The 14,486-nt window shown below is 37.5% G+C and overlaps 1 protein-coding gene across 1 annotated transcript in view; it reads right to left on the minus strand.

The window, feature by feature from the left end:
- CRAMP1 (cramped chromatin regulator homolog 1) overlaps positions 1 to 14,137 on the minus strand; it is a gene marked incomplete at its 3' end in the record, with an annotated part of 19,291 nt that extends 5,154 nt beyond the window's left edge. The window contains exons 1-3 of the mRNA XM_009278110.1: positions 13,755 to 14,137; positions 3,823 to 4,016; positions 778 to 931 (exon numbers count right to left, since the gene is read on the minus strand). Of these exons, the coding sequence (XP_009276385.1) occupies positions 778 to 931; positions 3,823 to 4,016; positions 13,755 to 14,103 (697 nt within the window). The remainder of the gene's footprint in view (positions 1 to 777; positions 932 to 3,822; positions 4,017 to 13,754) is intronic.
- Between the last annotated feature and the right edge of the window lie 349 nt (positions 14,138 to 14,486).

Here is a 14,486-nt window from a genome sequence, read left to right on the forward strand (position 1 = left end):
GACGAGAGGAAATGGCCTCAAGTTGCACCAGGGGAGGTTTAGATTGGACATGAGGAAAAATTTCTTTACTGAAAGAGTGGTGAAACATTGGAACAGGCTGCCCAGGGAAGTGGTGGAGTCCCCATCCCTGGAGGTATTTAAAAGACGAGTAGATGAGGCACTTAGGGACATGGTTTAGTGGGCATGGTGGTGTTGGGTTGACGGCTGGACTCGATGATCTTAGAGGTCATTTCCAACCTCAATGATTCTATGATTCTATGGCACTGGGAATCCTAAGTTACTGAACCAATAATACAATTTCAGGCTTATTTAAAGTGTGAGCAAGTATTTCACCATTTACACTTGTATTGGACTATTTATTTATTTCTACCTTCCCCCAAGAAGCGCAAAGTAGTGCTGGAGTCAATTTGCTCGATGAAGTCATGCCTGACTAACATTTAGGTAGCTGTCCTCAAAGGTGTGTTCCTGAGAACAGAAAAACATTTCCTTGAACCTGGCTTTTCCCCAATATTAATAGTAGGATCAGCATTTATTATGGTGTGGTGAATTGATATAAAAGCAGTGATACAAATACCAGTTTTTGAGAAGTATTTTTCAAAAAACAGGAACCTCAGTATGACCATGCTAATAAAAATAAGACATGTTCACAGACATCCTCTTTGGTATTTATTTTCTCATCTCCACCATTCCTACCCTCCATGGTGGCACTAAAAGGCAGGACTCCAACCCCCATGAGACTGTGAGCTCTACGCTAAGCCCATTTCATTGCATACTAACCATTATCAAAGTCAATGTACTTTGAGATCTTGTGCCAAGTGCGGTAGTAGAAGTGGCGGACCTGTTCCTTATTCTTCACCATGCTCGCTGGTTTGCCTTTCTTCTTGTATTTCAGGGCAATGTTGTTCTGGATAGCTTCAAAGTCCTTCCCATGCTGAAGAATAAACAAACCAAATCCAAATACTCAAACCCAAACTTATATCTTGTCATAAGAACTCAAACAACATGAGGGACTTTGGGGTTCCTTGTGGGAAATTAGATTTCAGCAGTCATAAAATTCTTGGGTATCAGAACTCAACAGCACAAGAATGACACTGGTTTCATTTTATATAAAATGTATTATAGATGCCAAATAAATTACTTTCCAATTTATTGAATTGTATCAAAATAAAAACTGTAAGTTGCTAGGAAACTTAAAAATAAACAAACAAACTTTACTCATAAATGTGCTAAGTAAGAGAATTGAAAATACCAACTTTCTCGCTTAGCTTTCTTTACTTTCCTCTGCATTTCCCCCCCTCTTCCTCCTACCTCCATTTCTGACTAGGGTGAATGAAAAGCCTATTATATTTAACAGCTTCACTTTTATTTACAGTAAATTTCATGTTCCTGTTATTAGGAGTGTAAAATTTGAGTTTCAAATAATGAAGGAAAATACTGTATTTTTAAAAAACTAAAAATAAAATCTTCTTACAGAAAACACATTTTTACACTGCAGGTCATTCAGAAGTTTATTCTTGGGGTAAAAATAAAAATGAGACACCTAAGTGTCTCTTTAAAACTAGCCAATTCCTATAAAATCCTTGGAGTTCAAAAGCGGAAAATTTAATTTTATATATATTATCATTGAACTCCTACTATCACAAAATTTCTTAGTATTCAAAAAAGGTTGGAACTGATTTAAATTCAAAGTGTGAAAACCTCTTTTGAAAGGCAGTGACACAAAAAGAATGGAAGTGGGGGACCAAACAGAGTCCCAAATCTATCTTAAGAGCAAATTTTTGAACTCTTTCCTCAGCATTTAAAAAAAAAAAAATGTTTTCTTTGAGTGATGAAGGGACTTAAAAATTACATGATTCCCAGGAATATTATTGCAAGTCAGAAGAGTTAAAAAAAGAAAACAGTGTTTAAGTGTTCATTTTATCCACAAAATATATACATGTGAATCATGCCTTTAAAAAAAAATTTTTAAAAAGATGCACACATGCAAAGAAAACCCACCACCATTTCGTTTGTTTTCACCTTTAGTATGTATTTTCATAACAGAATTGCTCTTAAAATAATCATAAGAACAAGACAACCAGGAATACACCGTATACATCATACAAGATAAAAGATAAGATGTTCTAACTTTTGTCTCTCAGCCCTAGTACAAACCTTTTCATGGTCACAGACTAAACACAGTGCCTACAATTCTTATTAGAATAGAACATGCTTTCTTGTTTGCTAATATTACAGCATGTGTTGCTTCTGAAAGTTGAGATGGGGCCATTATTTATTTATTTCTCATTTGAAACAGAACCATAATTGAAAATAATTTAAATTATTCTAAACATTCATGAATAAAACTCACAAGTATTTCTGTGTATTTCAAAACAAAAAAAAGCTTGACACTTTTGAAATGTGGCTTTTAGATGCCAAAAATTACTTTCCAATTTATTGAATTGTATCAAAATAAAAACTGTAAGTTGCTAGGAAACTTAAAAATAAAAAAACAAACTTTACTCATAAATGTGCTAAGAAAGAGAATTGAAAATTCCAACTTTCTCGCTTAGCTTTCTTTACTTTCCTCTGCATTTCCCCCCCTCTTCCTCCTACCTCCATTTCTGACTAGGGTGAATGAAAAGCCTATTATATTTAACAGCTTCACTTTTATTTACAGTAAATTTCATGTTCCTGTTATTAGGAGTGTAAAATTTGAGTTTCAAATAATGAAGGAAAATACTGTATTTTTAAAAAACTAAAAATAAAATCTTCTTACAGAAAACACATTTTTACACTGCAGGTCATTCAGAAGTTTATTCTTGGGGTAAAAATAAAAATGAGACACCTAAGTGTCTCTTTAAAACTAGCCAATTCCTATAAAATCCTTGGAGTTCAAAAGCGGAAAATTTAATTTTATATATATTATCATTGAACTCCTACTATCACAAAATTTCTTAGTATTCAAAAAAGGTTGGAACTGATTTAAATTCAAAGTGTGAAAACCTCTTTTGAAAGGCAGTGTCTCAAAAAGAATGGAAGTGGGGGTCTTTCCTCAGCATTTAAAAAAAAAAAAATGTTTTCTTTGAGTGATGAAGGGACTTAAAAATTACATGATTCCCAGGAATATTATTGCAAGTCAGAAGAGTTAAAAAAAGAAAACAGTGTTTAAGTGTTCATTTTATCCACAAAATATATACATGTGAATCATGCCTTTAAAAAAAAATTTTTAAAAAGATGCACACATGCAAAGAAAACCCACCACCATTTCGTTTGTTTTCACCTTTAGTATGTATTTTCATAACAGAATTGCTCTTAAAATAATCATAAGAACAAGACAACCAGGAATACACCGTATACATCATACAAGATAAAAGATAAGATGTTCTAACTTTTGTCTCTCAGCCCTAGTACAAACCTTTTCATGGTCACAGACTAAACACAGTGCCTACAATTCTTATTAGAATAGAACATGCTTTCTTGTTTGCTAATATTACAGCATGTGTTGCTTCTGAAAGTTGAGATGGGGCCATTATTTATTTATTTCTCATTTGAAACAGAACCATAATTGAAAATAATTTAAATTATTCTAAACATTCATGAATAAAACTCACAAGTATTTCTGTGTATTTCAAAACAAAAAAAAGCTTGACACTTTTGAAATGTGGCTTTGATTGACAGCTGGTTTATAGCCAACTGTATAGACACATATGCATGGACAAACAAATGCATATGTGTACATATGCATTTTGCTCCTGCAAATCTCAATTAAATCAACCTTCTTTAGGAATATCCAGATACTAAATGAAGCCATCTAAGCTTGTTATTTTCCTCTACATGTACCTCATACAGTCCCTCGAAGAAGGTATTTTTGTCCTCTGTGCTCCATGATTCCCACTGCCGTCTGACCTTCTTTCCTTCTTCTTTCTCTCCAGCTGAGGAGCCCAGGTTCCTTGCCGCTGACTTGGAATTCCCAGCAGGATTGCTGGGAGAAATTCCCGATGTGCCACCAGATGCAGTCCCTCCATTATCTGCTGCTGCAAGAAAACATGACCAGAGTGAGTATTAAACCAACAGGAGGATTCATGGATAGAGGTAAGTGAGGAACTCAGAATTTCCTCCTCCTTCACCACTCCCATCTATATCAGTTTTTTTCCAAGATATTTCACTGCAGTACAATAGGCAAATAACAAGGGTTTTTTTAAAGAAATAAAACCTCAAAAAGCAAAAAACAAGGGGAAGGTTTCAATGGCTTAATCTTGTATTTCCAGAGATAAGACAGATAAGCAGGAATATACCAAAGCAACCTCTAAAAGACAACACACTCTCTGATGCTTATACACTGGTGTGCTCTGCAGTTGCCCCTTTGCAGCTGAGGGGAACTTCTGAGCAGCACTGAACATTGGTGCGACCAATAAAGCAACTAATGACCATGAGAAAATATACATAATTTCATATCCTTGTCTTTGGTCTTGATCCTACTGCCTCCGAAATAACTGTGGTAACAAAAGGACTGAAAGATGTCTACTTTAGTTCATCACATGACAATGGATCAGCATTCTCAAGAATCTGATCCTCAGTATAAAGAGCACCATCTCTGACACTTAGCCCATCTAGGATAATTCAAGGTATCCCAAGGACGGCCAAGTCCCAACCCCTTCTCCTTCTCCAAATCCTGGTGTGGCTTTTGGAAAAAGGCACAGAAGTGTGATCTTGATTGCACCTTTATCAGTTATCGGCACACCAGAGAACATGAATCAGGAAAAAAATATGAAGATCGGAAATACTAAAATGAAAATAAAGCCTGATGGAACTAAGAGAATTTGCTGCTTATGCAAGTAGGGAACAGGGAAGAAAATGGGATGGAGAAACTGCAGGAAGGTGAGAGCTACGTATAACGCAGCAAGATTCCATTCCCTCACCTTAATTCCGAAGAAAAAGCCTCTTTTTTTTTTTTTTTTAAGTTGCATCTGAAACTATTAGTCTTTCAAAGACATTTTAATCAGCAAAAACATTATCAACTAACCTTAAACCTGTGATTTATTCACAACAGAAATCAAACCAAACATCATGCTTGGTTTGACACGGTAACAGATTATCAGAATGTTAATCCAGAAACCAGGGAGACCTCCCAAAAAGTGCACTCATTTTTCTTCCATGAAAACGTAACCATGCTCAGTAACTTACATTTCCAAAATATGTTCTCTTCAATTTTGCTAAGAAGTATTATTTAAGATTTGACTGCCCTTATCAATGCAGGTGTGTAAGTAATAAAACAGAAAGAAGCCCTTTAACATTAAACACACATTGCTCGTTATAAAAAATGCTTTTCCGTTTCCATTTTTCCAGTTACTGTCATTTATGTTTTGTCTTTTATCTCATGATAAATTGGCTTGCCTTAGTTTATTTGCTTATAAATCCAGCTTGTACAACATAGCAGTCCCAACTAATTTCCCAAACTTTTTTACACATTAGCACAGTTCTCTCTTTCATATTTAGGCTTAAAAAGTTCAGTTATCTTTTGAAATTCAATTACATGAAGCAGTTTGTTTACTTGACAAAGTCAGTGTTTATACATACATCTCTCTCTCTCTCTATTCAAGAACCGGGATTATCCCAGTTTGATAATCCTAAAATTTAAAAAAAAGAATATCAGGAGAATCAACTGTTATAGGCTTACTGTGCTTTAGAGATTTGAAAGACTTGTATGTAAATCTTAACTGTAACTATTCAGTTGCAATTTGAAAGTAATTCCTTTGGATGACAAAATCATTCTGCTCCAAAACCTAAAAAAGCTGTTTGTTCAAGTAACAAAGAACATTTGAAACCAAATCTGGAAAAGATTTGGTTGATGCATGATGAGTGCATGAGAGTACATTTTTTCCTGCATACAATCAGTATTTACTGGATATAAAATATGATATTGTGACCATTTTAATGTTAATGTTTCTTTTATTTCTAGGAATGACTATTTGATCCTTTCGAAGAAAATTACTGTCACCACAGAGAAGCATGTAAGGCAAAACATGAAAAAGAACTGGACATCTAGAAGAAAAAGCACTTAAAAACAACTTCTAAAATAAACAGCTTCTCTATTTCCTAAAGCCTTCATCAGCCACTGATAAAATAATTGAAAGTTAAGCAATTTAGTTCTGTTACTGTGAAGGTAAATCCTTTAAAAAAATGAAAACATTAGAAAAACCTGAGCACTTAATAGATGGCTGAGAAGAAAACCAACCATTTTAAGACACACAATCGCTGCTCTATTCTACAAATGTGAGATTGGAATATCACAATTTGCATGGTAAAGAAATACAGATCTTAGCATTTAAAATCTTCAGTCAGGAAAGTGGAATTCAAACACATCAGTCCTCAATCTCAATCTACAATCTCCTGTTGCTACTAGATCGCAATGCAGAAGATGTCCTTTATCAAAAGACAGCTACAGGATTCTATTCCAGAGTTACTATTCTGATGACAGATCTCTAACTTTCTGAGAAATCATTTAGAGGAACCATGAATGTGGGGGTTTGGGGTTTTGTTTGTTTATTTGTTGGGTGGTTGTTTGTTGTTTGGGGTTTGGGGGGGGGTTAACATCACTGATTACATACTCAAGTAAGTAAAAACCTGAAGTCAGTTGCCCAAAGTTCAGATCTTATCAAGGATTTTCTAAAGATTGTACAGTACACTTGGTACACATGAAGTTTTCATTATTAAAAAGAGGAAGAAGCAAAAGTATCAGTGAGGACTTTAAATTCTAATAAGACTATAAAGTTCAGTAGATTTCCTTAGTTGTACGTAAAAGATGAAACGAACAGAACAATTCTATTGAGGACATGCTAAGGACTCCACTGATTCAACTTCTACAAAGGATACGTAGCTCATAATTGCTGTTTTGTTCCTTTATATATACTTACTATCCTACAAGACAAACTGTAGTCCTAGGAAGTTTATCACAGTCTGTCTTGTTTTAAACACAAATAAATTGCTATCCAGACAATTGTTTAGAGTATTGTATATGAAGATCTAAAAATTCTAATATCCCGTCACCTCTACAGAGATCTTATATGCCATCTAATTCTTCCAGGAATAAAGGAGTTTGCTATATCATCCCTTTGCATAAGCTTTCTTACTACTGTGCATGGTAATGTTTATCACTGGGTTACCACAATCCACTCTAGAGTTTACTGGATCTTGGTAAGGCAATGGAATGCACTATATTCTAAAACATGGCATTATAAACTAATTCAGGATAAAAGGCAAAAGAAAAAGTAATAATAGTCATACATCATTAAATTACGCCCCATAAATTCATTCTTTCAATCTTACTGTATGGAATTCTTGTAACACACAAAACAGCTAACAAGTTTTCATCCCCTCACTAATGACAGATGATGATGATCATTAATTTCCAACAATAGATTATTTAAAAAGTTAAGCAATGCATTAGAACAAAAAGGTCCATTGAGGCTAGCCATACCATTACTGCTGCAGAATTGCTGGAGAGAGGAAGGGGGCTTACTCTAACAATCTGCTGTGATGCTTGTTCTAAGTAAAAACATTTCTAAAAAGGAGATCACTGCAGACAAGACAAAGACAAGATGGTCATTCTCACTCTGTCTACTTATCCTGCATCACCCAACCACTGGACTGGACATCCACACAATTACAGCTACGACAATTCCTTCCCTTCACTCTAGGATGCGGTGGAGCACCAGCACCTGCATACGAGGTACAAAGCACCAAGTTTGGATGCGTAAGTTCTCAGCATTTTCACTCAGCTTTCAACCCACAGTTTGCAAAAACATCAGGTTTCTGTACTTGGTATTTGAACTATAACCCCCAACAAAATCACAGATCAGAACACCAATGTTTCAGAGAAACTTAATCATTCCTTTTACCCAGTGTTCTCTGCCCATCTATATGGCCTGTTACTGGAACTTCATTTATCTGTGAACAGCATAACAACATCTCAAACTACATTTTCTGTAGAAAAAGCTATCATCTTTGTAGTTCTAAGCAAAACACAAACACTTGCAAAAATTTATATAAAGGGATTTAAAGACTGCAGTTTAAAAATCTGATATGAAAATGACAAACAATGGAATGCTGCATGTATCAAATAATTGAGTCACTGATAGTATCGGCGTCTTATCACAGCTACAGCCACAAGAAGTTTGTCCTTCCAGGCTCTACATAGCATCTTAGTGTTTGCTTTTCAATTTTCCACTGGCAGCTCTTACATGCCAGCTGATTCATATCTTCTGTGACAGATTCCACATCCACAGAAGCTGGAATTCACAGAGTTAATCCCCACTACACCCATGTATCTCAACACACAGGCTGGTTCTGTTATTGGTGTTCTACAGGCTTAATGCAGAGCGTTAGGACACTAAACTCGCTCCCCAAAGTGCAGGATGCGAATGCCAACTTGTAACATGCCAGGAAGTTTCCTTCAGAGCATTCTTTCCTGTCTTTTGGATTCTACGGGAGCCAATAGCAAGGGTAAACTACACACGATCACCTTCAAAAGTGGTTTCGGTAAAGACTGCCATTAAAGAGGCCATACCAGAAAACACCTTCGAGTGACTATTTTATTCTCACAAACCTGCATTAGTGCTCAGCAGTTTTATGAAATGTACATCAAAACACCTGCTGCCAACAGAGCTGGGTAAGGTGCTATGATCTATACTTTCCAGAAAGCTTCAAATGCATTCTGCTATTCTCATGGCAGAGAATTCCTCCATGAGCATTTACTCCTCGGTTTGAATGAAAAAGCAATCAAAGACAAACATCCCAACTTTCTTTCTGATTGCTTGGTAAGTGAGCCCCTTTTCTAGCCACATATCTTTCTCATGGCAGATACTACATCATATACTTCAGTGAAGAAATGAATCAGGTGATCCCATAGAAAGTGAAGCCACTTGCTCTGTGGAAGGAGAACCCAACAAAGCTGCAGGCTGGATCCAATTTGCTTTTGTCTCCAAGAATTGTAGCCGAGAAGAGAATATGAACAAGAGAGGGAGAGAGACAGACACATTCCCTGCAAGTCAACGCTTCAGTTTGAGTACTAACATTGCAACTGGAAAACAAGTTTCTATGTTGTATGCCTCCACAGTAAATAGCACGGACTCCTAAGAAGGCTAAGTCTAGGACAGCTTATGCCATATTGCATGGTTATACCATATAGCATTCTTGTTATGAATTAACATCCAAAGTTTTAAACACAACACGTAACTGTCCTACAAGGATACAGACTAGTCTAGCTTCTTCTACCTCTTATTATTTAGAAGATTTGCACAACCAAGATGTAGTTGAACGTATTCAAACAGGAGTCTACAAACAATACTATACTGAAGGCTTGCTTTTTTATGGACAGCATGTATTTAATATATATCAAATGCAGCACTATCTGAGCTAACCAAGCATAGCCATAAAAAATAAACACGGTTTATTATAAATTTGGTTACTCCCCCATCTCCAGTAAATCATTATTCTCTTGCTCTTCCATTAGAAAACACCCGTAAAGCCTAGTACGAAGTTCCATCTAAACCATGTGGTTGTGCAGCTTTGCAGGCAGGCACCTTTCAAAGTTCAGTACCTACTGCACAGGGCCCACGGAAAAAAATCCTCCTTTTGTGGTGTGGGATGAGATACTGCGGAGTTCTGGTCCTGAGCCACTTTCAAAGGAAGGGAGGGAGAACTGGGGTAAATGGGAGGGCAAAGAATGAATGAAAGCACGTCAGGGTAGGATGGAAGGAGAAGTACCAAGTGTAAACAAGATGGACAGAATTTAGGAGAATACTAGAACAAGGGATGGTGCCAGTAGCTTTTAAACAGTCATTCATGCCCTAGAGAAATAATGCTGGAGGAATGACATTTCAAATGAAGGTTACAATACATTCTGCAGCATACAAATTTGGGAAGATACAATAAAATCATACTGTAAGTACATACATCAGGTATCTTGGTATTATACATCCTCTCCACAGGAGAAGACAGTAATTAATTTAATCCACATGCTACGGGACATGCAACTTTGGTGGGCTGAAACAAACTGAACTGCTTTCTAGCAAGTTTTATATGATGCCAAAAGATGGAATGTTTTAATTCAATTAATGCTTTCAGCTGAATAACTCTTTTTTCAAGAAAGAACTGCTTATTATTGCAAAACAAATCCAAATACTTATTTGGGCCATTGTACACATTTTATTAATAAATCCAGAGCAACGGCATGAAAGACATCTTCAAGCTTCAGCTCATCATCATTAGACTTTGTTACTATTTCCTCCTGACTTCATTCTGCATTCAGAAAATGGATAAAAAACACGGAAATGGGAACACTCTACTCTAGTTCAAACTACATCTACGGCACATGATGGCAATATATTCTGCATTTGCTTTTACCAATGCGGTCACAACACACACATGCATATTCTACCCACTCTCGCTTCATGGAAAAAAGCCCCAAAACACACCTTAAAACCTGTGCTCAACAACCATGTGGCGTATTTGTATTTGAGAAGTAAACTCTCAGAAATCCCTCTTTTTCAGCAACCTTATATCGGTCTGCTTCCTCTCCCTCAATGAACCTCCCTGCTTTTGAACTCTCATAATAAACTGCCTCCAACCCCCACCATTCCTCCAAGTTCCTCCTCTGATTTCATGCAAGTTACTTTAAGACTTGCTTCCAAGCATTCATACTTCAAAAGGCATGCATTATTTGAGGTGTAGGCTACGAACTTGAAAATACAATAAAATGACCAACATTTGAAAATAAGATAATAATCATTCTAAAAAAAGTGCACAGATTTAGATATTTGTGCAGGAAATTTGACAAACCTTTCAGCAATTCAAAACAGGTTGGCTTTTTGAAATGAAATAGTTTTCAAACTTTATTTTGCTATGCTACTTTCTATGCCATTTTTGCCCTAAACTCAAAAGTGCAACTCAGTACACAAAAGGCAAGAGACAGAATCCAACGATGCAATTAAAGATTACATCAGGGTAATCCGAAAATTAGCAATACATTTATACATTCTACTAGGCAGAATTTGAGAATTATTATTAACAATCTTCCCTGAACTAAGGTGAAGTCAAAAAGTCAGCAGCTGCTGAGTGGGCAAACTCTTCCTCCTGTTTACAGTAAAGTTTAGTTTATCAATAATTTGTCTGCTACAACGAAGCACCCTAAAAGTACAAATGCCGAAAGTAAAAAGGGATCTGCAACAGACAGAAAAAAAACCACCCAAACTATTTTCAAAGCTCTTTTAAAGACATGATTAGGATACGCCAATGCCCGCTGAGTAACTACAATTTGAAAGAAATTAAGTTTATTGATTACACTCCTTAATAATAGCCTTTGAAAGAGTTTTCACTTTAGAATACACAGATTCTAAAAGCAGGACCACTTTAATAAAATTTTAAGGGTTACATAGCATTATTGAAAAACCATGACAAAAACAAGTTTCTGGTTTTACTGGACCAAGTATAAGTGTGGTCGAGACACCCCTGCTGGCCAATGTTAAAATTACCTTTGCAGCTAACACCTTGACTGTGACACGCAAAATGGAAAAGCTTCCAGTTTTCAGAGCTGATCCAAAGCACGTGCATTCGAGCTTTTTATCATTTTTATACTTACAGGGGGAGGAGAAAGTTGGTGGGACAGCAAGTGGAAGGATTTAAGTCCAATCTTTATTAGTAATCTTCACCCTTCCTTCAGTTCCCTATTGGAAGCTAGCTCTGTGAGACGCTTCACTTGGAATGCAAAGCCCTATAAATTCTGATCACAAGACATTCCATTAGGGACAATTCCGACAAGCCTGGAAAACCTCCCAGTATGCATCCCTGAATGTAAAGAACTCAAATTAGAAAGGATCCCACTCCATGGCTCTGTTCTCCAAGATCTGACAGTTATAATCTCAACCGTATCAGAGAAATCAACACATCAAAACTAGCCAGGCAGAGCTGTGGCTGGTCATACAATTCAAAAAGTGAAAGCTTAACTATAATTCTACCACCGTCACCCCCAATGATTTAAGAAGTTTCCTCAAACCTGACAACATAGTCAGGTACAGTGATTACAAGCACTATCTATGACCAATTACTGAAATAATATTTTCCATTCTGTATATAATTTTATTACGGTTATTTTGGAATCAGAATTGCAAAATAAATGAAGTTTGCTTTTCAGTTGTGTTGATACACCTAGTTAAAAATCGTTCTACTGCTCTAAAACTGGAAATTAATGTTTATGTACAGATATACAAACATGAGCATACACGTGCACAAAGATACATGTATTTTGTTCACACATGTATACACTTTCAAAGCAATGGAATAATTTCACATTTGACTTGTCACTCATGGAAATCATGGACAACATGTATTCCAAAGAAACACCTCCTCGCATTTAATACTATTTACAACCCATGAAATAATTATCTGTAGCTAAACACTCCTGGGTATTCCATCTGTTTATTTGGTTTAATGCAACTGGGAGAAAAATTACGTAGGCCTTTCTGCTCTATCCTCCAACATCACACATAGCAGCTTTTCACTTAAAACAAAAAGTTTGAGATTAAAGAGGATTTACTAAGGTAGTAAAAAATACTTTAGTCAATTATATAAACTAACTGTCAAGCAACTGAGTAAAAGAATTTTTTCGTGATATGCCAATAACTAAAATATCACAATTTGCACTGCTTTATTACTGTAACACAAAACTATCATAATTCATGTTTACCCCCTGTCCAGCATGTGCATACCACTGTAATGGACCAAAGAGTGAGGTAATCTCCAAGACACATTTACACTACATGGAGTTTTATTTCGTTTTAGCAGACAAGAGTAAACTTTGTTATTTCAAATGCTGAAGAAATCTCCGAGTGTTGTTTTTCTCAAAAATTAACAGAGAATAACACTTGAGTACTTTTGCACAAGGTATCCAAAATTAGTCTCAACTACAGCTCAACTACAGTGCCAGGTGTCATCCAGTAACTGCTGAGCACACACAATAGCAGCAAGATATTCAAATATCCCTGCTGTCTTCTAGCTACTCAAGTAAGAAACAGCTTTGAAAAAAAATCAAATTCTTATCTACAATGTTAAAGTGAAAAAGCATGTGTATGTATGTATGTACATACAGACATTCAGATGTACACAAAACAATCTTAATAAAAACTCAGATTACATGGAGATGCCCAAACTGCTGTGAAACAGTAATGCAGGACTCAAAATCTTAGAGACAAATATGTCAATATGTGTATTTCATAGCTGTTTCCAAAATAGTTCTTTGGGTAAAGTGGTCATAGAAAGAATTGGGGGAAATCACCAATGTCTTGTGGGTTGTTTTTTCCCCCTTTTTTTAACTAGCACCCAGTGAATATTTTATTATCCAAGAACAGAATTCAGAGTGCAGCCATCTGATTACACAGTTAGCTAGAGTCTAATTTCCTAACCAAAATACAGGGATTTCCTAAAACTCAAGAGAGATGAAATGCAAGAATTTGGTTTGCTTCAATAACGGAGATTTTTTCCTTCTCCACATAAACATCCAAACCCCCCATTTCTGCAAGCGCAAAGAGGAAGCTGAAGCCTTGGGACACAAAGAAGATTTCAGCTACTGTGAGAAACAAGCCCCAAAACACCTTCCCCAAAACCAAACAAAAGATGGCATCCACAGGAGGAGAATGACAACCCCCAAACCCACAGGTGACTCCCCCCCCCCGCCAACCCCCTCGCCCGCATGTTTTAAGGGTGCCAAAATACAGTACCTTTGCCTTTTGCAGCAGTGCTGCTGCCAACTGAAGAGGATGCCTGGGAATCCTTCTTCAGCCTCTTGCTCTGAGGTCTGACACTGGACCTGAGAAAATGATGCTGGTCCTGGCTGTGGGAGGGCTGGAGGGAGGCCGGGGCCTGCGATAAGCTGGGGTTCGGTGGGGGGCTGCTGTTAGTGTTGTTGTTAATAATCTTCTCTTCTTTCTTTGTGCTGCTGCTGCCTGGAGCTGCCTCTCCTCCTCCTCCTGCCCCTTCTTCTTCCAGGGACTCCTCATCTCCTCCTGCTCTCTTGCCCAGCTTTTTCACCCCTTCCTCCCCGCTGCTCTCTCCCAGTTTCACTGTCATCCTGTCAGGGAGGAGAGAGAGAAAAGAGGGGGACACAAAGTCAGGCCAGGGAGCCCCCCAGAGAGGGAGAGAAATCCCTGGGCTGAGAGGGGAGAAGTTTAGCTGCAGAAATTCCTCTCAACATGGCCGCCGTTGTTTGTTACTAAATCCCCTTTCGTTTGCTGTCCCGACCCAACAACCTGTGCCGAGGGCGGGAGGGGGAAAGCCCCGCCGGAACCCCCCCCAAACCGGCCCAAAAGGCAGCCGGGCTCCCCCGGCAGCCCTCCGGCACCCTCCCGAAGGGGTTCGGGGCGCCTTTGGCGGAGAAATCGCCCAGCCAAACTCGGGCGTGTGGAAGCGCTCGACAGCCGCCGAGAGGAAAGGCAGCCGCCGAGCCCGGCGGA

This window comes from Aptenodytes forsteri, unplaced genomic scaffold (assembly GCF_000699145.1).
Source record: "Aptenodytes forsteri isolate BGI_AS27 unplaced genomic scaffold, ASM69914v1 Scaffold26, whole genome shotgun sequence".
In the NCBI taxonomy this organism is placed as follows: domain Eukaryota; kingdom Metazoa; phylum Chordata; class Aves; order Sphenisciformes; family Spheniscidae; genus Aptenodytes; species Aptenodytes forsteri.